The 27,096-nt window shown below is 31.9% G+C and overlaps 1 protein-coding gene across 1 annotated transcript in view; it reads right to left on the bottom strand.

Moving 5' to 3' along the window:
- LOC147064039 (ras-related and estrogen-regulated growth inhibitor-like protein A) overlaps positions 1-27,096 on the bottom strand; it is a 154,358-nt gene that overhangs the window by 60,479 nt on the left and 66,783 nt on the right. Inside the window, exon 2 of the mRNA XM_085959210.1 lies at positions 1,091-1,235. Within this exon, the coding sequence (XP_085815336.1) occupies positions 1,091-1,196 (106 nt within the window). The 5' untranslated portion in view covers positions 1,197-1,235. The remainder of the gene's footprint in view (positions 1-1,090; positions 1,236-27,096) is intronic.

The following is a 27,096-nucleotide window of genomic DNA, read 5'->3' as shown; positions in this document are numbered from 1 at the left end:
CATAGTCTATAAGTAATGATGGGCAATATTTGTACCAAGTTTCAGTAAATTTACGGATTTTAATCTTAGCTAAACGTGAGTTCGCATTAAACAGAGCAGATACTTAGAATTTCTAATAAAATGAAAATATATAAAAATATTTATTGATAGAACACACAATATAAAACCAATGTTTTCCAAGCTTTCTATTCATTCATTTTGATGGATTAAATTGTCAATATCATCTGCCAAAAACTGAGGTAATATCTTAAAGCTTATGTTTGCTCTATTACCAAAAATTAAACCGACGATATTAATTAATATCCTAACACCGCTTGTTTATAAATTGACGCCTCATACGAAGTATAATACTGTTTATCAAAATATAATATCAAAAGGATATTAGCGAGAATTTAACGATATTAGAAACGGTTTACTAAGAACTTATTATCCAGACAGGTATCTAACTTGTTTTATTATAAATCCTTATTACTAGTCGTTACTTAATTTACGACTTTTCAATATATTTTTTTTATCTCTGTTCTTATAAAATACATTAAAATAAGTTATTGATATCCTTTTATATAATTTCATGTAAAGACATATTTAAACTCATTAAATTGACGGTAATGTTATTAGAAGATATTAATATTAAAATATATTATTCTTAGACATACAAATTAAACTCATACGAATACCGTTATAAATTACAAAGTAATGACAAAACAAAGATACTTACTATAAATTATATTATCAACACTTAGTAGGTAAATCATAATTTATAATGCATAATACGATATCTAAGAAAGAAGTTTCTTTACAGTTTTTTACGAGAAATGAATCTATTAGGTCCAAACTCTGGGTCCAAACGCACATTTAAAAACAACAGTTAAATTTTCCAGGCCCGGATTCACGGCCGTGACCCATGACTTCATAAATGTACATGAGGTTTCTGAATGTGATTTAGAGTTTACAGATTCATGGACAATAATATTATACATTCGACTCGTTTAGAATTTTTGTTAGAATAATGGTGAAAAATAAATATATAGAAATATTTAAATATTATCTACATACGAAACAATATTATAAAGTAAGAGTTGATTTTCACCTGTCTTCCCCACACCGCCTTGACCAAGAACCATGACCTTGATGGGTTTTGGACGGGCGCCCAGACCGAGTTTCGCCAGCGACGACTTTGGTGATGTTGTGTTCATATCACAACGATGTTAACGAAATTCAGTCGATGTGACGACCTGCAATTAAAAAAATATTTACATTGAAGGATGAAAGTAAAAGTATTGACTAAAACTGAAAGTTATTACATTTTACTGAACATTTTCATTTTAAATGATCAATATGTAATCTAAAAACATTTCTTTCTTTTTTAGTTCAAATATGATTATCTAAGTTTTTGCAATACATACCTAGTCGTATGTACTTTTTGCACGGAATTCGTTTTAAGAAAATAATAATGTGTAGCTATTAAAGACATAACGTTACACGAAAAAATACAATATAAAACTTACAAGTATCATAAAAGATACATATTTATTAATAAATACAGTTTAAATTGTAAATTATAAAAAAATGTCTCAAATTGCAAGGTTCGTATTTTTGCGCTAGGTGCCTCTTTTAGAAAGGCTGAGTAAAGACTTCACCTTAACATGGAAATGAAACACGACGTCATTAAAAAAACAATAACTTTTTACCATTAAAATATCACCATTGTCAGCACAACAATGTTAAGTATATATTTTATGAAAGCACGCATTTTACTATGCTACACAGATAATCACCATATAAAAGACATGAATACATTGGATGTCGTATAATCAGTGCTTCTCAAACTCACGGGTCACGGCTGCTTGGGGCGCAGGGCTTCTGCAGAAGGCCGCGAAATGTTGTAATAGAACAGCAAGTATTTTTTTACAATTATACCTATACGTTTATAATTTAATTTGTCAGATAAGAACACATTATACACACTTTGTATTAAAATATTTATATTGACCGAAAAAAATACTGTCAAATTAAGAATTGAATGCATGGGAGACAATATATAAAGTCAATTAATATATATGATTAAATAGAGCACGTTCTTTGCAATTCAATCCATTAATCCAGTGCTCCGCAATCTTTTCTCACCCACGGCACACAAAAGGTCTTCCCATAATTCCGCGGCACAGCACACGTAAAACAATTTATTCAGCAAAATAGACCTTTTTTGCTATTAGAGCAAACTAATTATAATTTGTGTTTATCTCACTTATTTGCTTGACCTGCCACGCACTACATTACATACTCATTTGATAAATAATTAAATATACATATCACACGACGAAGAACCAAATGTACACATTCCCATGTATTGTATTACCAATAAAATAACTAATTAATACGATACCTGAGCTTGTTTCAATGAACGGATAAGTTTTTAGCTTTACTTACTTAGTTTGGTAGCCTTAACAGAAATACGAGAATATTCTTTATTAACCAAAATCCAGAAAATAGCATAAGCGCTTCTATGGAATTTTTGACATTGGTTGCAAAAGGGCTTTGGATCCAGTCGTATTGATTTGATTGATTGATTGTATGAAAGTAATGATGAAATTTTTTTTGAAGCAAAGCTAAATGTTTTTGATTCTGTTGTTTTTGATCAAGTCAATATATTTTCATTCTGATCTTGCATTGTTTTATTAAGTTCATGCAGGTGCTCAAATGTATTACCAGCCATGTACTCAAATTTGGCTATTAAGTAAGTACTGTATAATATACAAAATCATTTGTGTTTTTTTTTTTAAGCAATGCCCCGCGGCACACCTAGCATCGTCTTACGGCACACCGGTTGCGGAGCACTGCATTAATCTACTGGTATTACAAATTGCACACATGTAATAGTTTTTGTTAGATATCAGTATGACTCACAACTTTATGACGATTTGCTTCTCTTTTCGGCGGAGGGAGGTCGGGATTACTTTTTTCAGATTTTGGGGGCCGTACTATGAAAAGGTTTGGGAAGCACTAGAACATTTATTAAATGATGTCGTTTTCAATACTGTTTATTACTATCTTTTATCTTTTATTATCATAGTTGTATATCTATCACAAACTCATTTTGAAGATAGTTTTGTAGCCTAAAACTATAATAATTCTCATCATTATTTACAAATAAAAAGCTGTAGATTTAACAAAATAATTACTATGAAATTTTATAATTTATTCAAGAGTTTAAATAGTTGTACCAAGCTCCAATTTATTTACTATAATATGACCATAAATTATTTTAATCGAAATTTAATGAGGTTGCCAGCAACTTGTTGCCAATGTAGACACCACTTTACAATACGAATCAAAGTGATAGTATTGGGTCAGTGCTTCTGCTTGGAAGGAACAGTACCTATACATACATATTTAAATAAAATCGGTCAAGCCAGTGACTCAAGTAAACATGTCGAAGGATTTATTTACTCCAAGTATATGTATTTGGCAACTAGATCCCACACTTAACACCAAAATCTCTATAGCGTAGGTGGCTAGTCTGAAAATTACGTAACTTGTGAGTGATGTCTTATTTCAGATTGCATGTTTTTTTACATCCTTGCCGCAGGTAAAGCTTGTGATTTATCGATTTTTTTCATTTATCGAGATTCGAGAATTCTTGATTTTGTTTTGTTGATAATTCGCGATTCGTTTTTTGATTTCTCATGAATTCTCAAGAAATCGACACCAAGATGAAATTACCTCTTTTTGCCGATTTTTTATCATTTTTAGGTCTTCCTGCCAAACAAAAATTCAGCGCAAAATTTAAAAAATTCCATTCAGTTACTGGTCAAAAAAAATATTCATCAAGAATTTTACCAGCGTATATTTTTAAATTCCAGTTGTAGTCGGTATCCTAGCCTGCTAACAATTTCTCGATTTCTCGATTTCTGGAGAATCTCATTTATGATTTCTCGAGAAATGAAAGTTCTTGAAATTTCGGAAAATTTATTGATCGAGAACTCTCGAGACCAGACTCGAACATAACCTCTAGCCAAAAGGTGTCTGTCAATAATTGTAAGAAGTATGGCGTTATTTTTGGAGATAAAATGTTTATGACTCAATCGTGATTTTCAAGTCGTGATTCACATCATCCGTGGATCGGAGTTTACGTCCAAAGGTGAGGTATGAAGCAGTGTACTCTGACAACGACCAGACCTGACCGTCAGACCAGTTGGTGCATCAGCTCGTCTATAATAATTCTTGCGCATTTCTCTGCCTGAACAAAATAGACTAATAGTTCAATCCAATGTGAGGCAAGATCTTCGATGATGTAGATTCAGTTCATCCCATCCTGAGAGGTAGGCAAGGAGCCAAATATATCGAATGATAAAATCTAGAATCACCAGTTTGATATTAGATGCTTTGTCGCGTACGTGGTTTTTTATATTATTGTAAAAATATTTTTTATATTCACTATATAATTTTCTTTTTTTAATTCTAGTATTATGAATTTTCTTTATATATATATTTAAGTATATTTCTTCCAATATTCAATTCTATGTAAGTATAATATGTATTGGTTATAATATTTAATGGCCAAATTAAAAAAAATATATATTCTTATTAAACTCAAAGTCATTCATTGCGTATTTCTATTATTGAATTTTTTTTAAAAGGTGCTGGTGATATTACAGATAATAATAATCATCCCACGTCGACTTCCTCCTGAGATTATTATTTTATAATAAGTATTTTTTGTCAGTAAAATTGTAGAAAATAAAATCGATATGAAAATTATACTTACGAATCAAGATAGTATATGTATTCTTTTATAGTACCTATAGATATTTTACAGGAGAGCGAAAATTTTTTTTGGAAAAAAATTCTAAATCAAAATTTATTGTGCTTTATGTCAAAATTACAATTCAACAATTGTATGCGGGTATTCATACGTTAAATTGAAATAGGCAAGACATAAACTCCAAAACGAAACGATACTGGACAAATCATACACAATAAGTAGAATACATTCAAAAGGTAGATCATGGGGCCGCCGCTGGATTGATGACATAATATGCAGATACTGTAATTCAGTAGTGGAGTGATCTGGGATGATGATTATGATGATATCAAAATAAGGACAATCAAGCATGAAATGTTCAAAGTATCGAAATCGTATCTAAGATAAAGTATATTATTTTGATTTACATTTTTTATGTAGTATTTAGAAAAATATTTTTTCAGCTCGGTAATTATAAAATTTGGAGCTGTAGGTATAAAGTTGAGTATGTTCTTGAAAGAAATCTAAAACTTAATCTATAAAAAAAATTTTCCATCATATTGCGATATGCTTCTTCTTAATCCGGATACGTCTATAGATATTAATCCTATTCAATGGTCAAAGTTTGCTTGTGATCTAAGTTGAAACAGCAGAAAAAAAACAACTTTTAAATTAAATCGAAAGACTCGTCTACGTCGTAAGCTTAGAGTGGATGTAGACTAATTTACAAGTGGATTTGTTTGCAAATTTATTGAGTACTACTGGACGCGAGATTTGTTAAAATGAGCTTATATAAAGTGGCTAATAAATATAGCAATGGCTGCTTAAAATACATTATATTGACTGAGTACAAAGTAAATGGTATGAAATCCATGTGATTGAAAAATTAATTTTTCATTGATAAATTTTTTGGAAGAACCAAAGCAGCGAGAATTCTTTTGTGAAAACATCAGATAGGCAGTGTGATTTTTTAATAAAAATTCTTTGTTTCGACGAATGAATGAAAATAATCGCTGCTACCATAAATAATAGATAAAAAAATATTTGGTGATACGTCCAAAACTCTTTTAATAATATTATCTATAAAACTGTCATTGTGATATGGGATGGAAATATTCTTTTCATCGATTATATTATTTTGTATGAGAAAACTCATTTTGTTTTTATACGACATGGTTTACTGACATGTTGTATTTTTATGTATGTTACGTATCTGCATACTATCTTGGAAAACCTTTGGAGGCAGACGATGATGTCATTTGACAACGATTCCTCTATTATTTCCAGCCAAATTATCCAAATAGATTCTCTCTAGAGTAGTTTTGATAAGATTTTATGACCATTTCTGACACATTTACTGATATATTATTTGGAATTTTATCTTGTTAGTGTATTGAAATTCCATGGGTATTCAAGGCATAGATATCATATTATTAGTGATGATAAAAAATAGGTTTAAAGAATAATGACTCCAACACAAATAATCAATAATTATAAACTGATATCGTAAATAGACCAGTGCATCTATTCTATACTCAAGACTGCTTTCGGCCTCTACGGCAGCTATGTAGGATAGGTTTGTATCGAAGTATTAGCACTTATTGTAACAATTACAATAAGTTAGTTGTAATTATTACAATAAGTGCAATGTTTTAACAGCACCTCTTTTGGCTGTGGTAAATTTTAGAGCGAGATGGTTTTGACTGTTTAGACGGCTAACTCAATGGTGATGCCATTGGGAGAGTAATAACTTAGGCATTCATATATTCCATTTGAATAATGCTCAGTTAAGGTGGACGTTGTTATAATATAAAATCTTAAAATTGATCCTACATAGGTCACACGGTGAAATTCCCTCATTCCATCAAAATCATGTCAACTACTATACTACTTTTATAATATATTTCTATCTATTATTATGTAGGTACACATTCATTTTTATAATGTGTGTTAGGTAGGTACATATTTTCGTTATAAATGTTTTATATCAAATCTTCTCTCTTATGAAACTCTTAAAAGACACTAGCATCATCCATCTCCACCATCCTCCCTAAATAAGTCGTGTGTTGAGTGTGTGGCTAAGAACCATTTCTCGTACAAAAATCTTGTTAAAAAAGCTCGTTTCTATACAACTAAGGTCCATATAAAATTATATACAATAATTAGAAAAAAAGTGTTGTAGTAAAATTAAACAAAACGATCATCACTGTATTTGTGTTCTGTGTTCTCCCCCTTTTATAATTAATCATTGAAAGCAAAAAGAAAAAAACATTTAAATATTTTTACTCTACAAGTAAAATGAAACACAATGATTTAAATAAGCTTCACGATTAGTGCTAAGCTGTCAAAGTCGACAGAAAAACAATTAAAAAATTAAACACCTAAAGTTTTTCATTCGAGTCCCTATTTCTTTTAGCCAATTTGGCGTCAGTTACAAGAAAAAATACGAAAATTTGAAAAGTTTTTTTCTTAATAGAGTTCCTGCTGCGCCGGAAAAATAGCGAATAAATCCCTTCAAAAGAAAAACGATGAGATTTTTTTTATGTGATTCGGCAATTTTGGTGGATTTTTAAATGAAAGATAAAACAACAACTCAAACAACATGGAATGTAATTACGAAGAGGCCTTCGTATTTATGTATTTGATTCTTCGAGTCGAATAATTCACATTCACGCCAAAGGATTTATGTGTATATAAAACGGGATTTTATTTTAAATTTATTAAGCACTGTCAACACATTAAAGGTATTATTTTTATTTTACTCCATGACAATGATGCCATTATCATCAGCTTGGATCTATCCACTCCATTCCTCTCGGCCATGTACGTTCTATGTCCACGAACTTTCGCAGAACTAAACTACTCCATCGATCTAGTGAGCTTCACTCTTCGAATGATTCCTACCTCCTGGGTACAGACAACTAACGGATGACTAGATTGATGGTCCAGCGATTGTCTCATCTTGCGTTTGCCTTATCTCACTATAATATAAGGTATTTTTTTCTGTGATCATCATGACAACTTTACCCAAAACTACATTAATGTATTGTTAGATTTTACACCACCTCACCAATTTCGGGGTCCGCAGATTTCTCAGGCTCAGGACACTTTAGATTTTAATCTTAGATGTAGAAAAAATCTTGAGTATATATTACAATATTTCAGGAGGTCATTTTTAAAAGTCATCATCATCATCATCAGCCTGAATCTATCCACTGCTGGATGAAGGCCTCTTCAAGCTGCTTCCACTTCTCTCGGTCCTGTGAATTGCGTTGCCACGTACTTCCGCAGAACTTTATCATTTCATCGATCCAGCGGCCTCTAGGTCTACCTTGCAGACGTTTTGCACTTCTTGGATACAACTGGATGACTAGATTTGTCAAACGATTGTCTCTTCTTCGAGATATGTGTCCAGCCCATCTCCATTTAAGGCTTTGAATAAACTCTATTACATCGCAAACCCTTGTCTGCTTTCTTATCCACTCATTCCTCTTATTGTCTTTTTGTTTTTTAAAAGTAGTTAACCAAAACATTTTTTTTTAATTGCAATTTTTACTCTATAAAGAGTGCTTGACATTATATTATGATTATTGAAACTCGCCAAGTTCAACATCAAATCACTTAACCTACTTAATATGGGACTAAGTTTTAATGCAATGCAAAGATTGGTCTGATGGTTACCGACCTTCACTAGGCAATGGCATGATATGAAGAAGGATTTTCAATAATGGATAAATCCAGAAGGCTTTTTTTCAAACATCGTCAAATCCATTTCAATCAATCACATCATCGCATAGGCAGGCGTCAATTTGCTAAATGCCATACATTATGAATGGGATCAAAGAAACGATGTGTTTGTTTTGTTGCTAATAAACATAAACCCTTTACAAAAGAGGAGTGAAAATATCGCATTTTCTCATATTGTCAAAAAATAGATTTGACCAAATTTGAAAATTACGTCATGATTTGTATTATTTGACGATTTTTATTGTTTTACATTTTTTATTATTCAAATCATATTAAGTACAAGCATCCAAAACTTATACTTAGCTTAACACGCATATAAAAAAAAGTATTTAAAGTCATTTTATTGTCATGTATAAATAATTTCTATTAATAACAATGACAGTTAATACGGTTTTAAATAAAACTTTAAGCTTATAACATCTAATTTATTACGTATTACTGATTTTTGATAACGTTATAATATTATTATGTGCGTACGTTTGATCTGTGAATTTACTTCCATGTTACTGTAACATATTGCTGTGCTGGCATATTTATATGTTCCAAGCAAGAAAAGTTGGGCCACACACATTGAAAATGAAATTTTATTTGACAGATTCCAATGATTTAATTTGCTTGTTTTGAGTAAATTGTTCACATGAATTTAATCTCTATATATATAAAAATCTCGTGTCACGATGTTTGTGGTCGAACTCCTCCGAAATGGCTCGACCGATTTTTATGAATTTTTTTATGTATATTTGGTAGGTATGAGAATAGGTCAACAAGTATATTTCATACCGCTAGATGATTAGGGTATCTCTATCCAGAAAAATTTTCTTTTATTTTTTGGACAATTTTATTTTTGTATTTTTTTTTATTTGGCATAAAAAAATACTTATAACCCCAAATTTTAACTTTCTTACCCCCACCCTCCCATTTTTTAATCGCAATTTTATTATTTTTGTATGAACAAATTTAACCGTCGTTCGTATTTCAAACAGAACAAAATTATTTATGTTGTTGAATAACAGATGACGCTACATCCGAGAAGAATTCAAAAGAAACGTCGCGTCATTTTGACATTTCATTCGGCATATCACAACGCAGTGCGTGCAAAATTTTGTACGATTTATTTTAATTCATCTATTTTTATGTGCGTGTATTACAGTGCACAATGCCAGCAAGACGCAAGGGGGGCCATTTAGGCCGTCGAACGAATAAAGCAACAAATATGCAAAATAGTAGAGCAGAAAGAACAGACGAACAAATTCAACAAGAGAACAAAAACGTGCGTGTAAGCATATCGCAATTGCTTGCATCTCAATCATAAGAGGCACGAGCTGAACGAAATCAACAACGACAATTGGAACGGAGTCAAGCGCGCCGGTTTGTAGTTAACACACGCAGAGCAAATGACCGACAACGAAAACAAGTACATCGAACATTTACATCCGCTTCGTTCCTTCGTCTCGCATTCGAGTACTAGCCAGATATTGAATATTCCGCTCATCCGAAAGTGCTGATTGGTGCTATGGACAAAGAATGTCCCCATTGTCATGCGCTCAAAGTTGCCCATTGTCAGCCGGGATGTGTTGCGCATCAGGAAAAGTGCAACCACCAGAAATTGAGATACCACCAGAACCATTGAACGGCTTGCTCATCGGCACGGTTCCAGATTCAAACCTGTTCCTGAAGTCCATTCGTACATTCAATTCATGCTTCCAATTGACTTCGTTCGGAGCAACAGAAATATTTCACAATACTGCGGCAAATGGTCAACAATTCCATTCTACGTTCAAAATCAAAGGCCAAGTATACCACAAAGTAGGCTCATTGCTGCCAATGCCAAACGAACCACATACATTTTTACAAATCTACTTCATGGGCGGTGAGGACATCAATCATGTGGATGCACGTTGCGGCTACAATGGCCTCATTTCGCCTATTTCCAAGCGCATCGTCGGCGAACTGGACGCCCTGTTGAATGAGCACAATGAATTATTGAAATTCTTCAAAGCACACATGCACGAATTGCAAAGTGACAATCACGCTATTGTCATCAATCCTGATAAAACACCAGCTGGAGAGCACGTGCGTCAATTCAATGCACCTGTTGTTGACGACATTGCTGGAATCATGGTTGGCGACCGCACATCGACGCGATAAATCGTGATTCGAAGAAGAAACAATAATCTGGAGTTCATCGCTGACACACACCGTTCATACGACGCTCTCCAATATCCGCTAATTTTCTGGAAAGGACAAGACGGATATTGCATAAACATTAAACAACGAGATCTTGTCACAGGTAATTCATTTATTATGAACAACATTAGTCATTTTGAATTGAGAAAATGAATGGTTGATGTTTTTTTGTTTTTATTGGCGGTCATCGTCTACAGCGCTCTATTCCTCTTTCTGTCATAGATCCCATCCCCACACACTTACGATACATTCGTTATTTTTTATTTAACAACCAAAATATTCACTAGAAATAATTTATATGGCAGAACAACGTTTGCCGGGTCAGGTAGTAAGAATATAATATATACCCAATACGAATAAGAATTTGATGTTAGTATATTGTTATGTCACATTATTACATTCATAGACAATGTTTCCTATATTAAATTAATGCCAATTATACATTTTTAAATATAACGTAATAATATAATATATATATGTATATCAGTGGTGTGTGGTCCATGGATGCCGTGGATACAAAGTATCGCCAAAAATATTCTATAAATTACTATGTTATAATATTGCGCAATTGAAGAATATAGAGTCCAAAAACTCAATGTTTTAATTCAATCAATAGACGTCTTGTTTTAGTTAGTCTCTAGTTTTTTCATTGTTATAGACACTGGATTGATACTGTTATACAGACGAAACACGTATTATGAAAATAATTATTGTGTTAAATAAAAAGTATGTGAAGATATAACTATGTAGACGTGATCACTGAAGTCATTATAATTTCACAAAGAAAATTGGGGCTTTTACATTATACCACTAAAATGACAATATTAGTGCCAATTAAAAATATTACAACTTCATTATAGGTAGTGAAATTTATTATGACCTATCCCACGTATAATGTAAATTTTTAAACAACAAGATGTATATCTCACTTTGTAAATTAATTACAATTTATAACAGGTGTAAAAATGAAATATTATTTGGTTATACGTCATAATACTATTATCTAGTCACTAGTGTCATGTTTTTAATTGGACTGTTTATTACAAGACATAAAAATATTTATTTTCAAGTTATCAACAAAATTCCATATGACTGAATTAAAAAAAGTTAAAATGAAAATATTTTAGTGCCATGCCGTGCCAAGGAATTTTAAAATTTACAAATTTCATTGAAAAAGAGTGAAACATTCCTTTTGAAACTTTATTGAATTAAAACGGACGTTTTGAATACTTCGAAAACTCTTTATGAAAAAACACGTCCATCGCAAGTCTGTAAATATAAACATATTAAAAATCTTGGATTTAAGTTATGATTGTTATTTATTATCTTATCATGTAGAAACTCTATAATTGTAATGTTCGTCATATTACTTATATTTTTAATATTTTTAAATAATTTATTCATCTATCCATGGTGATATACTAACGTTTTGAAGAGTTTGTGCCAAAATTTTGTTTTTACAAAATATTTGACATATCATACTCGGTTGAGTGGACTGTAATTATTTTTAAGAGAAGATTAGGAGGTCGGATCTAGGGGTGGGGGCGATGGAACAGAGTGCCAGACACTGACCTTTGTGATGATGTATGATGGCTCCGTGGTCTGGTTTCAACTTTCGCTCGGGCGGTATCGTTGTTTTGGGTCACCCGGTTCGTACACTCCCACACTTTGTGACACAGTTTTATGGACGATTATGATGGTAAATGATATGATGATGATAGATTATTAATGAGTTTGTATCTATTGAGTCAATCACTTAAGCGACGGAAAGCTATTAGAAGCCCGCACACGTCCGCTGTCGAGATACAACTGAATGTTCTTTGTAACACCGTCTCTCATGACCCGTAATTGCTTATTGATTGTCTTGTAACAATAACACTGGGGATTAGGAGGTGGGTGAAGAGATAAAGAGTGGAATGGGACTATAAATGGCCCAACCAATACTATTAACCTTTCTGGTATGATCCACGTACTAGATATGTATAATTACTTTTATCATGTTTACTGTATTTTGAATATCGAATAAGAAATATTAAAAAATATATTACGTACATATTATTATTATGTCACTGATATGAAAAGCTTTGGAACAAAAACTTTTTGTATTGGTCGGCCCAGGTACATTCGTTGAATATGACCACCCATATGCAACAGGAAATTTCAACGGTTTGGATTATGTTGAATTTTTCAAATTCCTCGTAGAATTCGTGGTTGTTCTGTGTGCGCAACTACACTCCATCGATGTTTTTGGTTTCAGATATTACTGTCAGCATCTTTCGTTCGAAAACGAGAAAACCGTCTTTATGTCATAATAATGCGATTTATATGTGAGGACTGGTCTCAGCAATACGATTATTTTGCGTGTCAAGATATCACTTTGGATTTATACTTTTCGACAAATAACACTTGTTGGCTGTCTGTATTCGTCTTTTGATATCTATTTATATTTCGTTATTAGATAAACAGGTTTTGTGAATTCTCGAAAAATTATTTTTTTTCGAAATTTCGAGAATTCTCAAGAAATCATCCATGAGATTCTCGAGAAAGTCGAGAAATTATCACTGCCTAAGAAAATCTTGAGATCTCGGTTACATTGACCGAAACAGCAAAACAATATTTCTTTATGTTGATTCCGACCGGATTTTTTCAAATTCTTGGGTTAATTTTTTTTTGCCGAAAGAATTAAAAAAACTCTTAAATCCTAAAATCAAATAGCATATTAAAACATAAAAAATTCCAAAATTTTATCATGGGGTACATTGATAAAAAATATGTATGTATTTAAAGAGGTACTAGCATTTATAAAGTTTGATGAATCTCCAAATATTGTTTACCATTTTAAGCCACGTAATAAATCTGTCAGAAATGTAAGCAGATTTTATATTAATTTATTAACATATATTTTTGTTTTTGTTTCCAAAAAAATAAATATCGAGAGAATAGTTTTTTTTAATAAGAATTGGAACTATCTTAGTTTTTACCATTTATATTCTTAATAAAGTTATTTTTATTAAACCCTACATCAAACATTTCTTTTGATGAATTTCTTCTTGCGTAGTATCAAAGTATTTCGCTTAGCGTATTTACTTTAAATTAAGAAAATAACCCAAAGCAGATTATACTATTTTCATTACTTCAATAAATAAATCATCGGATTACATCACAAATGATTAAAACCTGCTTTAGTGACTATATGTTAAAAAACGCTTATTGCGAAATACAATATTGTTCGGTTTTATCTTATAACATTAAATTTCGCAGCGCGATAACGTGGGCGTATTATTGTATCAATATTACTAGATACTTGTTGATCGGTAAACATACATTGAAATAATAATCTGTAATAATATCACGTTCAAATTACTGAGTACATAATAATATATAAAATCAGTATGATTTAGTCAATAGTTTAATATAATATACATCGGTAATGATTACTATATATTGTGGTGTTGATGTAAACAATACGCACGCATGTCTGGATAACTTAATAAATATAATAGTAGTAATAATTACTCGAAATATAAATAGATATAACAGTATAATATGCTAGTGCTACGTAGTTCTGCACACATATTATATTCATTTCATTATTATGAAATATTTTATCACGTTGTATATTAATTATATACTACCAATTAATTATTATTAACGGACTGATCAGTATTACACACAAACACGAGTAAATTATACATTATTAACAAATATTAAACTACCTTACTAAATAAAATACATAATATTATATTATTAACTATCATCAAAAGTTACCAATCTGATAATAATAATATTACCTATCTGTACTTATTAATATACTATAATTTAATTTATATAATAGCTACACTCTACAGTACTATTACATATGGAAGAAAATGTGGCGTGGTGTGAGGTTTTCTATTTGATGGTAAAAATAAAATTAGTCTAGTGGAAGCTTTTCTTTGGTTTTAATAATATATAAAAGTTGAATCATCATCATTTATGGCACTACGGGTTTTGGCCTCATTCATAAATGTCTTCCACCCTGGATGCTCTAGAGCCGATACTATCTAGTTCGTTTGACCGATCATTCTTAAATCTCCCCATCTCAATTTCAGCCACCCGGTTCTCTTGCCCTCGGAGGTTGCGTACATAGCCCGCCTTGCTGGTATATCCTCCTGCATTCTATGCACGTAGCCAATCCAGCGCATTCTCTGAATTTTCATATGCCACGTGATATGTTCGACCTTTTAAAGTACGTACAGCTCCTTATTATATCTTGAACTCCAAATGTCACTTTCTTGAACAGCCCCAAAGGTTTTTCTCAAACTCCCCTCTCAAATATATCCATATTTCTCTAATCCGGATTGCTGAGTGCCCGGAATTCGTAAAATGTATAAATAAATTCTTATTATTTAGCTTGTCTATTCCACACGCAAGCTTGTTAGAAGCGCAATACCTCGATCTATGTTCGGCTAAGGTATAACCGAAAAAAAAGTTTGAAAAATGATGAGGGTACTGATTTTTTTCTGCTGAACTTTAAAACTACCTTCACATGCCTGCAGTTACTTCCTAGTTATATGTACTCGAAAACGCAGTTGTAGTGCAGATGAATTTGTTTGAATCAACTTTCTTCGATATGTCGATCAGTTTTTGTTTTGTTCAGTGAAGGTCAATCTAGTAAACATGAGAAATGTAAAGCCCTCGAAATGTCCTCAAATATTATCAATTTTTAATGCTGACAGATTTTATCGCAAATTATGATATCAAGGTTAATATCATATTTTTAACACGTGTTTCAATTTATCCCATATTTCTCTACAGTTGCATGTCTTCTGAATATCATTTTGTCACCGAAAACTGCCATAGAAAGATACATAATATTATATCGTATGCGATGACAATAGATATTACGTTTGCTTGTTTTTAGTGCTAGCCTATATAAGAATTGTTTATGTATTTTTTAGCTCTACAATCTGGTATAGAAATTGGCTACCTCTCGAAAAGACTTGAATGTTAGTTATTTGGTCAACCTAGTAAATACATGCTGTATATGCAAACATGCGTTGAAAATACTCACACAGGCACCTGATTAAAAAACAAAACAAAAACCTACGGTTTCACAAGCGTTCATTATGCCAGTCATCCATTGTGGGTGCATAGGTATACATTGATAAAATTATAATTGTCTTTATATTACATTCAAATTTCAACAATAAGTGCAGTTATAGCAAATGGTATCAAATAATAAAATTAGTTGCTTCATCCCCTTACAACAACAAACTTGTCAAGGAGATATTTAGTCAAAATTGAATTAACTGTCAAATTGTACATTCTAAAATGTCGTTAAAGTTATACTAAGTTAAATTATTATAATATTGAATTATGAATGTCTCATAATAACTATATTGCCCTTTTATATTAAAATTTGGTGAAGCTTTTGTTGGAAGAAATCAATACATATAACATAATACATTCTAAGAAAACTTTATATCGTTATTATATATCATATTATACCAATTCATTTACCATAATTAATTTATCGATCATATAATACTAATTTAGAAGACTGTAATTATTTGTATATTGTAAAATAAAAGCTCACTTAGTAAAATTCATTTAGTTAAATCTTTTTATTCTTCTTCTTGTACCATCCACTATTAGAAATCAGATTTAATTTTTATCAGGTTACTTCAGTTAAGAATTCCAATTCTACTAATCAGATAGATTCTTAAGTTCACGAAATGTAGCATATTCCTCTCCTCTTTCTTTGGACAATCGTTGAAAGAATGCTATACTTTTGTCCTCTCATAATGTGGGTAATGTATGTTGAAACTACGCAAAACTTCTCAGTAGTTTCTCATTCATTTGACAACATCAACATATTCGTTCAGTATTAATGTATGGTAGGCGAATCACTCAGCATTACAAATATGATACACTTCGATATTCATGTGTGGTTTTTAAAACAAATAGGAGTTGCGGAAGCGCTTAGTCAGCACTGTACATAAATAATCATAACCTAGGTCAACTGTGTATATTATGATTTAGTTGCAACAATGACTATTATAATGTATTGACTTCGTTTGTATAAATAGCCAAGAGATAGCCACAACTCTATACTCATCTTGAGTCCGGTCACTCGACACAGTTAACCGTCAACCCACTCGAGTCCAGTCTTGCGGTTCTATTAATCTCTCAATAACATTAATCTCACCAGTACCTTCCTACCCACGATAGTAACGTCATCTGTATCACTGCATTTATTTTTACTGTATCGACAAATAAACTCTCTCCTCAAAACTTCAACGCTACTACGACTATTCTCTTTACACACCTCATAATACCTTCAAATGTAATTTATCAAAGTATGTAAACAAAAAAAAATACAGATTATATTTTTCCAATGGATCAACGCTCCTTATTTTTTATGAATAATATTACTACCCATGACAAGTACACTTCCATTCCATGAGTATATTATGAAATAATAGATGAAAAAATCTATACATTCTCGTATAACTGTCGATAAAAATATCTTGAAGCTCACGAGCAAGCCCAAATTTGTCGAAAAGGTTAATCGAAATAATTAATACTTGACACCGCTATTTTAAAAATAGATTGACGTGTGTTAACCCAGCGGAAATTTATTTTTATGTAACATTTAGCATTTATCGTACCCTTTAACATATTCAATTTTGATAGGAAGCAACGTTGTGTAATGTGGATGGAAAATACAAATAATATACGGTTACTAGGTACATAAATGTATTACTTACTTGGATTAAAAAAAATAAGTTAAGATGGCGAAGATATTTAGATAAGATAATGAAACCAGTGGAATTATAATTAGTTTTCTAACTAATCAATATTTTAATGAGAAGTGTACGTATATGTAATTGAATTAATCTAAATAAAAAATAGATGTAAGAGTATGTAAGATGGATGTATCGTTATTTTACATATAAAAGTCCGTGATTCAATTGAGGGTATTGGCATATCCAGAAAAATTTAGCACAGTTTCTTCAAACTGTGTCGTAGTCCAGCCATATCAATCTCGGCCGCCCAGGTCCTCAGGAATGCGTACATAGCCTGCTTTGCTAGGTTATGTTCGTTATAATGTAATAATATATACGTGAACAATCCAGTCCAGTATTTGCACTTTTAAATGTCGTGTTTATTGGCCACTTTTCACCTTTTTTTTTAAAACTTAATGCACATATCAACGGAAAAAGTAAAATATTAATCATCTTTATTTTAATAAAACGATAGTGTTTTCAACATATTTCTATTTTTCTTAAATATTATTTAAAAATACAACTACTCATTCACAACACTAACCTATAAATATTTTTATTTCATGAATAATTCACTAGATTCAAGAATGAAGCATTATTTATAGAACATCTGTATTTTTGAATTGTGTGTGACATTCGTGTATCTAATAAATTGAAGAAAAAATACTTTAATTCAAATTATTGACAAGTACAAGAACGTTAAAAAAATATTTGGAGAGATCCTGATATCCTTCAGAATGAAAGTAAATACATGATGTTAATACCTTGATCCATAAACACAAAAAATTGTCTCCGATATTAATGAAATTTCATTAACAATTCGAACACATAGTTTTTGGTTAATTTTGCCGTGATGATATGGAGCAAGTGGTTAAATAGGTAAAGCAGATTGGCCGAAATCCGGTAGATGTGAGTTACACGCTCTAATTTTTTTTTCAAGATTTTTTCTAATAACAGTTTTTCTGAATTATGTAAGTATATGATATTCTAAGTTCAATTTTAAAGAACAAGGTGGTGGTTTATACCACTTTTTTTTTATTTATTTTATTTATTATGGAAACAAACAGTTACATATTGATTACAAAAATTTAAAATATAATAATGAAAAGTTATTGCAACCAGCAACGTTTCCATCCTAAAATTTGTGGCATGTGTACATAGATTGTTCAGTGATAACTGACTTTAGTCGATATCCCTTCTCATATTCACTAATATATTTTTTACCGTTTGTGAGGTTTGGTCAATGTACTTCTTTTGACACTCGCGACAGTTTTATTTGGTATACACCTGCTGAATCCAACGGCTAAATTAAAGAAATGATGAATGAGACAATGGTCACGGCAATGAGCCCGAAACGTCGGAGAAAGAACATGCGGTGACAACGACAATAAACAATTGTGAAAGTCTTATACATCAGTGTATCACGATAATAATATGATGTCAATGTGTATTTTCAAATAATTCGGCCACCGTAAACACAACAATCTACAAGATAATATAACATTTTTTTTTACATATTACACAGTATGATTATCAAAGCTTAGGTAATTGAAAAGATGTTGTGTAAATGGATTATTATTTTACAATCAGTTCCACCCAGATTGTTTTAAGTTTTATGCTTCATTTAATGGAGCTTTAAAAAGCTGCTTTGAAATGAATTTGTTTTGCATAATCATATCGCGATAATGTAAATTGAAAAAGTTGTTTGCTACGTTAAATCCTTGCGGCGTTGCAATTTTTGTTTAGTGTTTGTTTAAAGTTTTACATGAAAATATTTCTAAAGGGTAGTTAAACTTTTATTTACCAAAAAGTTTGTTGCATATAAATATAAGTTTTCGTATGAGATGATAATGTAAGTTATAACATGAATATGTAAGGTTTTTAGTGTTAATAATAATCGACATTATAATTATGTGTTTGTGAATATCAATAATATTTGAAAACTTATTCACCGCATTTTTATCCAAATTACATATTTTATTTACCTGATAACTAGTAATAAAACCCAAAAAGAACACTTTCTTGAAAATGCCATTCAAAATTATCCTTGCTCTTGGTATGAATATACTTCGACTTTTTTGAGTTTTTGTTATGAATAGATTTAAGTTTTGTATGAGGACTGACATAAATATAATAGTTCAGGTACAATATCTATACTTAACTAACTTTCGACAAAATTGGATACTGTGGTTATGAGCTACACAATACTATTAAGCTATAAGTCACCAATAAAAAAAAATTAACGATACAGCTATCTTAAACGACAATATATTTTGTAAGTCATATATTGTATATATTCTTAGATGATGGGTTTCAATATTGAAATATGAATAATACAAGTAATAGAAATCTTAAACATCATTTAATCAGATTTGAAGAAACTAAATTTAACAATACATAATTATAATTTTAAAACAGCATTATAACACCAGTATGCACCTATTTTTGTAGTAACTTGTTACTTTAATAAGTTATAAATTCAAATCCATATATTATAAATTTAAATACCTACCCCTATAATGTAAATAAATATTAATTCATAAACTAAAAATAATACTTCTCTTTACTCCGTAATTTATTTATATAATAATAATAAATTACACTGAGTAATGTTTAATTCTTAATAGAAGTATGAAAAGCCTGCGAGATTTTAAGGAGACAATTTTCCTTGAATTTTCAAACAGATAAAGCAGGGAATTATTCTTTTATGTCCTTATCATTTAATTAAAACTCTTTGAGAGCGGCTGATTAATTTCCTAAATAAGAATGGAATTAAATAGTGATGCATGTAAGTTATTAAATTACTGGAGGTAACCATTGATAGAGAAATTGCCTCTAATTGCGTCCAAAAGCCCTATCGAAGAAGGCATTGTTAAAAATACACGTATATTCTATTATAATGTACGTAGCATAGAAGAAGGTTAGGGATTCCTGGGAATATTTTTTATATACTTTCATGGAAAATCATGATATGGAAAGTCTATTATATAGTATTATAATATTATGTATGTATATATTATAATATGTTAATTTTTAAATCACCAATCATTGTGTTATTTTAATATAATATCGGAACAGTATGAATAACACTACGAACAACATGTGAAAATTGTAAAGACTTGAAATACATTAAACCTCTATTAACGAATTGACATTTTTTTTAATAATAACATATAAAAAGTTTAAGGGTGATGAGTAAATTGATTATTTTAGCGTTCATGTAAATTATCAACAGCCGATATTGGGGGACTGAAAACTTGATTTGAATTAGGATGGCATAAAGATGGATGGATACGTGTTATTTCGCTTTGATTTATGTTGCATAGTGTCAAACAGGATTTAACTCAGTATCACGTAGTATCTTATTAATAAAAATATTAATAATATACCTAGTGTACCTAACATTAATTTACAATTTTAATTTTTACGCTTTATATTTTTGATGTGTAGTATTTTTAAGCTATGCTCCAATAAAGTCATAAATTAAGGAAAATATCTGCGTGTCTGATTTAGGTATCTGATTTCGTACGGCGAATAGACTATAATAACGCATACGGTAATTCACATCACAATAGTTCACAAGATTTAAGAATATAACATTCTTTTATTGAACATAGATTATTTGAAAAACACTAGGAAACATCTTTAAAAAATACGACCCCAGCAGGATTCAAACCTATGCTTCTCAATATATTCGCACTATCACCGTGCTATGCATGTCTCATCTAATAGCGACAAATTTAATTATAAAAAAAAAATTTCTAGTGGTTATATATTTTTATTAGAAGTGTGTTAACATGATATGTGTTTAAACGCTATTATTTAGACCGTCGGTAACTGTCAAATGTTGGGTGCTATAGAAGTGCGATTTAAAAGTTTATATTCCCGTAATGGAAGAACTTAGAATGAATGATATGTGATTTCAACAATATGCCACCACATCATACAGCGTCAGCCAAATAAAAGGTATTTAGAATGAAATTTTTCTCATTCGTTTAATCTCACGTTTTGTCATTCAATCATTCAATACTCGTATATCTGCCCCAGATATTTTTGTGTATTTATTTGAGAGTAAAAGTATTCTTTAACAAGTTGCAAACTCTCAAACAGTTTAAGAACAATAGTCGTCAATAAATCTAGAATCCACCATCGGAAATATTGATAAAGTTAAGGAAAATACCACAAAAAGTGTCCAACTTTCCACAGCAGTCGACGGCGGCCATTTGACAGATAGTATACTTAGTGGAAATTGACAATAAAAAATATAAGGTTACTAAAGAAATCTTAGTGTTTTTGTGATTTATCTTCAAAATAATTATAGGCACTATATTATAATATCGCCAACCCAGTTGTTTTTAGATTTCAGTTAGATTAGAGGTTCATGTTGGGTATAGCACATATAACCTTGATGGTGGCTGACCTCCGTTAAGGTATGGTGCGATAACAATAAGAAAAAGACTGGACTATATTGATGAAATATAGTCCAGTGTAATACGTCAGAAGATAAAATTTCTCAAAAATATCGTACTTGCAACGATTACGATTAAATAACATTAGATAGCAGTGGCGGAGTGGTGAGGTGATATCTGGCTAAAATAGTACGTGCCTAATTTAGTCGAAATTAATAATACAATTGAATCACGAGTAGGTAAAGTGGTGGAGTGGTGACGTGTGCTCCAGTAATATAAGCGCGCATCCATGGTCTTGTCCAGATGGCGTGTGTCTTATCGCGTTTTACGCTCGAGTCCAAATGTGTGCTGCGTCCATATAACGCGTTTCATTTGGCAGTGAACAAGCTAGGTGACGTAATTTATTTTTGAATGGGCATAAAAAACAAGCGCGAGTGCGAGAATGAAGATTGAAAACTCAAAAGTAACACACGGCTCATTTGAGATTTAATATCTTGCGATATACTGGCAAGATATTCTCAGAATTGTACAACTTATACGCAATTTATTTTGAAATGGCCATAAACCTCACGAGCTCAAAGCGATCGTGATTCATTTTTGAATGGCTATAAAAACGTCGTATTGTCAAGAGTTTAGCGAATGCTTGCGCATGTCGCGCGGAAGATGATACGTCGCAAGTGCATGTGAAAGGCTTAACGAGGTCACATGCAGGTACCTGGAATGCAAGCAAGTTTTTATGCGCGATTCAAATCGCGCCATCTGGACAAGGCCTAAACTCAACCAGTCTCTCTCATTGATTTGAATAGAATAAAATCGAATCAGTATATTTCTTTACATTTTCATTTCACTTGAACGAAATCACAGGCTATCGTTAGTATACTCGAAATCACGAATATGTAATGGAAATCGTATCGTGTGTCGTGCTATATTGGTACATTTTTTTATTTCTGTACGACCCTAAAGTTTTCAAACGTTGTTTGACAGTTTGGCATTTCTCCGTATCTGAATGAAAAGTTTAAGTGTAATTTCCCCTGAGCCGAACGGCATTATCGGTTATATAATTATATGTGTAAAGCAAGTTTGTGAAAAAAATTACTTGAATTGTTTTGACGTATTTCATATGTATATCAATAATTAATAGAGAAAAAAGCCGCAGTTCGACAGAAAATTAAGATTCTAGGAAATTAATTGTGAGTGATTAAATTTATTCAACATTAAAACCCTTACCATTGATAACAATAGCAAGGGTTTCTTTGTTATATTCTTGTACTATTATGGAGTATTTCCGCAGACTCTGCGAATATTGCTTGAATAATTAGGAACACGAAGAGAGTTTGATATTATAGAAACCGACGGAATAATAATTGTCTAAATATTATTATCTCGATTTGCGTAAGCCTTTGTCGTTTTAATCTAATATACTTTAAAGAAACCCTTCCGCCATAAAAAATATTCACGCGTAAAGATTAAACATTAAATAACTTCACTTTTTTGTCGGGTCTGCCGAATGGCATAATCTGTTCTAATGCCATTACAATAAAGGTGATATTGCTATAAATTCCCAATGCGTGATATCGCATAATGGTAATTGCGTGGCGTCTACCTACACATGTGCAAATGTCGCTATGCGCGAATTTACTTGCTAGCCACTGTATTGAGTGCGTTGTCCATTAATAATGTCATTGCCCTAGACAAGATATAGACAAGATATTATATACCACTAAATTTAATTTAAAAGCCATCTCTGCTTCAATACACAATATTGTGAGTCCACGGCTAAATACATTTTAAAATACACCTGACGACTCGCGAGTGACTGGCAAACATTTTACATAAAATTAGATAAGTATGTACCAACCTATAATTCAAATATAATTCGCAAGTCTGCAAGTGTCATTGCTGTTCACCAAAGAAATGATGTCCAAGGACAACGGAAGTAAACTAGACATCGCAAGCCCGAAAAAAATATAGTCCTAATAAAACTTTTACTTAATACATTTTGTTTCCAACCAGCACTGGCGGCTCCCTCTATAGGTCATTCGGTCATTGACCTGCCAAAATAAATACCTAAAAGTGCGGCCACACCAGCAACAAGTCGCGCGACAACTCGTTAAATTTTACGATAATTATCATAATTGCTTAAGAAATTTTACGATAATTATCATGCTTATCGTACAATTTAACGAGTTGTCGCGCGACTTGTTTTCGGTGTGGACCCGGCATTACAATCGACATAATAATATTAATAATATGTGCAATGTCATATATAATAATATTAATAATAATCGGTGGATTTGAAATTATAGGGCGCGCGATATTGTGTCAACCCAGTCTATTGGGCTTTTTTTTGTTTGGGCGATAATTCCCCGAACAAAAATATTGTGTTCGCCGGCAGTCTGAAAATTGACCCAAATTGAATATTTTTATAAAATTTTCTCTCTCGTTTCTCATACATAAGACAGAGATCGATATAACACAAAATACGAGATCGAAGCTTGTAACGGTGCGTGAATTACTGTAATATCGGCAATGCCCGAGTGTGAGACAAAAGATTTTTTCACCTAATTAAATGAAACAGAATGATAACACTGACTAGAATTACTAGATAATTGGTCTCAAGACGCAACTGTGTATGCGGTTCGGATTCGTTGACAGGTTTTGACGATTACACTGATTTCAAAAATAATTTTCCCACACGTCAAGTAAATTTGGTAAAACTGTTAGAAGAAATAAACATAATCAAGTTAAAAAATGAATTATTGGTGTTTTATCAACGAGATGATTTGCATTGCGCTATTAGTGCAGTTTCTCTTCTACATTTTTTACTCAGCAATAATTTCAACGAAACATTTTCCGAGTCGATCAAAGTTCTCCAATTTATTTGCGTCATACCAATGACAACAGTTGAAAGTGAAAGATGTTTTTCCACTCTCAAAAGAATAAAAACCTTTCTACGCAATAGGGCCAGGATAGACTGACCGCTCTTGCAATGCTCAGTATTGAAAAAAAATATGTGGGAAAAATAGACAATTTTTATAATCGTGTGATTGATGATTTTTCAAAAAGCAAAGAAAGAAAAGTGGACCTGATTTACAAAAAATTATAACGCGTTGTGTGCAATTTCGGTTAACGATGGGTTGGCGTTATGAAAAACGGACATTTTTTGAAGGGTTAGTAGGTACCGACCTATAACAATTTCTAGCACTTATTCTATAATGTATAAAAAGTCAATTTGCAATACGTCTTTTCAGTATACAACGAAAAGGCAAATTAAAATAATATATTCAAAATTGACCTGCTAGGTTTTTCCGGATTAAGCCGCCAATGCCAACCAGTGAGTTAAATTTTTTAATGGAAAGTTTCCGTTATTACTAAGTAACTGCCGCCCCCAAGCGACGCTTAATCTGCCTACCCCCACGGGACATCACTGCCCATGTATAATTACTACGCACGAGAAGGCATCGTATCAATGCATAATCATTGTTAAATGGTTTCACTGTAGTACCTAATATATTACTAAATTAGATACTTTGTATGATTACAATGTCAGTTGCCATTCCAACGGTGAAATTTGAATCATCTCAGATATATTTGTTGGGATTAATTCACATGACACAATATAATATACTGATCCCTAGAACAGTGAAGTAAGTTCGAATACCACACTATTCAAGATTTTTCAAAAATATGAATTATTATCTCATATATAGGTACTTAAGTTATTGTTGTAAAGGCGAGAGAACCACTTTGGGGGTAACATATGTTGAAATGAAAATAGACTTATTGGAGGTTGCTCGGGTGAATGGAGAAGTAAGAGATTATTGCTGCGTACATCGTTTACAGGTGGTATAAGTATAAATAACGCAGGATAGGTATCCAGTCTAAGGGTCAGTGGAAAGGATGCTTGGGCCCCAGGCACGATGAGAGAATGCTTCCAGGCTAGGCGCATCGAGAGAGTGCGCTGGTCCGAGGTTCAATGGAAGTGAGTACTGTGTGGTGATACTGAGGAAACTAAGTCTGATATTACCCATCAACCATGACTCGCTATTTATATAAATGAATCAGTGGCGCATCCAGGGGGGGGGGCCCTGGCACCCCCCAAAATAAAAATTATCAGAATGTAATTCACCAGCACATTTATAGAAAAATTTCTTAGATTTTAATTTCTAACACAAAAATTTCGAAAATGTCGGGGTTTTTTAGAAACCCAATCCCTAATGAAACTGTCAAAAAATTCTCGGTGTCCACTCGAATTCCGGAGTGGTGTACACCGAGTGCAATAGACAAACGACCGATAAACGAGAAATTAGTCTGTATTGTGTTGAAGAGGTTTATGTATAAGTTAAATGCAATAATACTTTATTTTGTCCATTGTCAATTAATATTTTGGAACCTCAATATTAAAAAATCGACAATAAAAATTCGGCGAAAAGAACGACTACAACCACCACAGTCGGCGGTGGTGTAAATCAAAAGAACATTTTTTTCGGTGGAATTTGGCATAAATATTGTAGCTATTGAGTCTAGACCAGTGCTTCTCAAACTTTTTCATACCACGGGCCCCCGAAATCAGAAAATAAAAATTCAAGGCTCACCTCCCCAAAAATTTTAGTCTTTAGTGAACAACAGTCAGTGGCGCACCCAGGGGGAGGGGTGCAAGGGGCCCTGGCACCCCCATTTTAAAACATTTTAAACTTTTACCAAACTTTAACAAACCCCCGTTTTAAACATTGAAATTGAAAGCCAATAAACTATACCTTTGGGCTTAGACAAATAAAAAGACGGCAAAAAAATGATTTGTAATTATTCTTCAGCACCCTTTTTAGAAAAAAATCTTAGATTTTAATTTCCAACACGAAAATTTCGAAATACTAATGTCGGATTTTTTTAGAAACCCAATCCCTAATGGAACTGTCAAAAAATTCTCCGTGTCCACCCGAATTCCGGAGTGGTGTAGGTCATAGCTTGGGAAGGCTGACATGGCTCTAGCCTGGGGGCCTGGGTTATGGGGGGCGTGTCGGGTTGACCAGATAAGTGAGATAAACACACATCGTAAATTAACTTGAATAGTAAAAAATGTCGCCTGCGGCGCTATTATACTTCATGGCCATGAACATTTTCAATTACTTATATAATTGTGCAATATATTTTTTGATTATTATGTGTCGATACTCGACAGCTCCATTATTAAAGTAGATGTATTAAAAATCGCCAATAATTCACCGTATAAGTACCCTTA

Source organism: Rhyacophila brunnea, unplaced genomic scaffold (assembly GCF_057557595.1).
Source record: "Rhyacophila brunnea isolate RB1 unplaced genomic scaffold, BYU_Rbru_1.0 scaffold_8, whole genome shotgun sequence".
Taxonomy (NCBI): Eukaryota; Metazoa; Arthropoda; class Insecta; order Trichoptera; family Rhyacophilidae; genus Rhyacophila; species Rhyacophila brunnea.
This window is presented reverse-complemented; position numbering and strand designations above follow the sequence as displayed.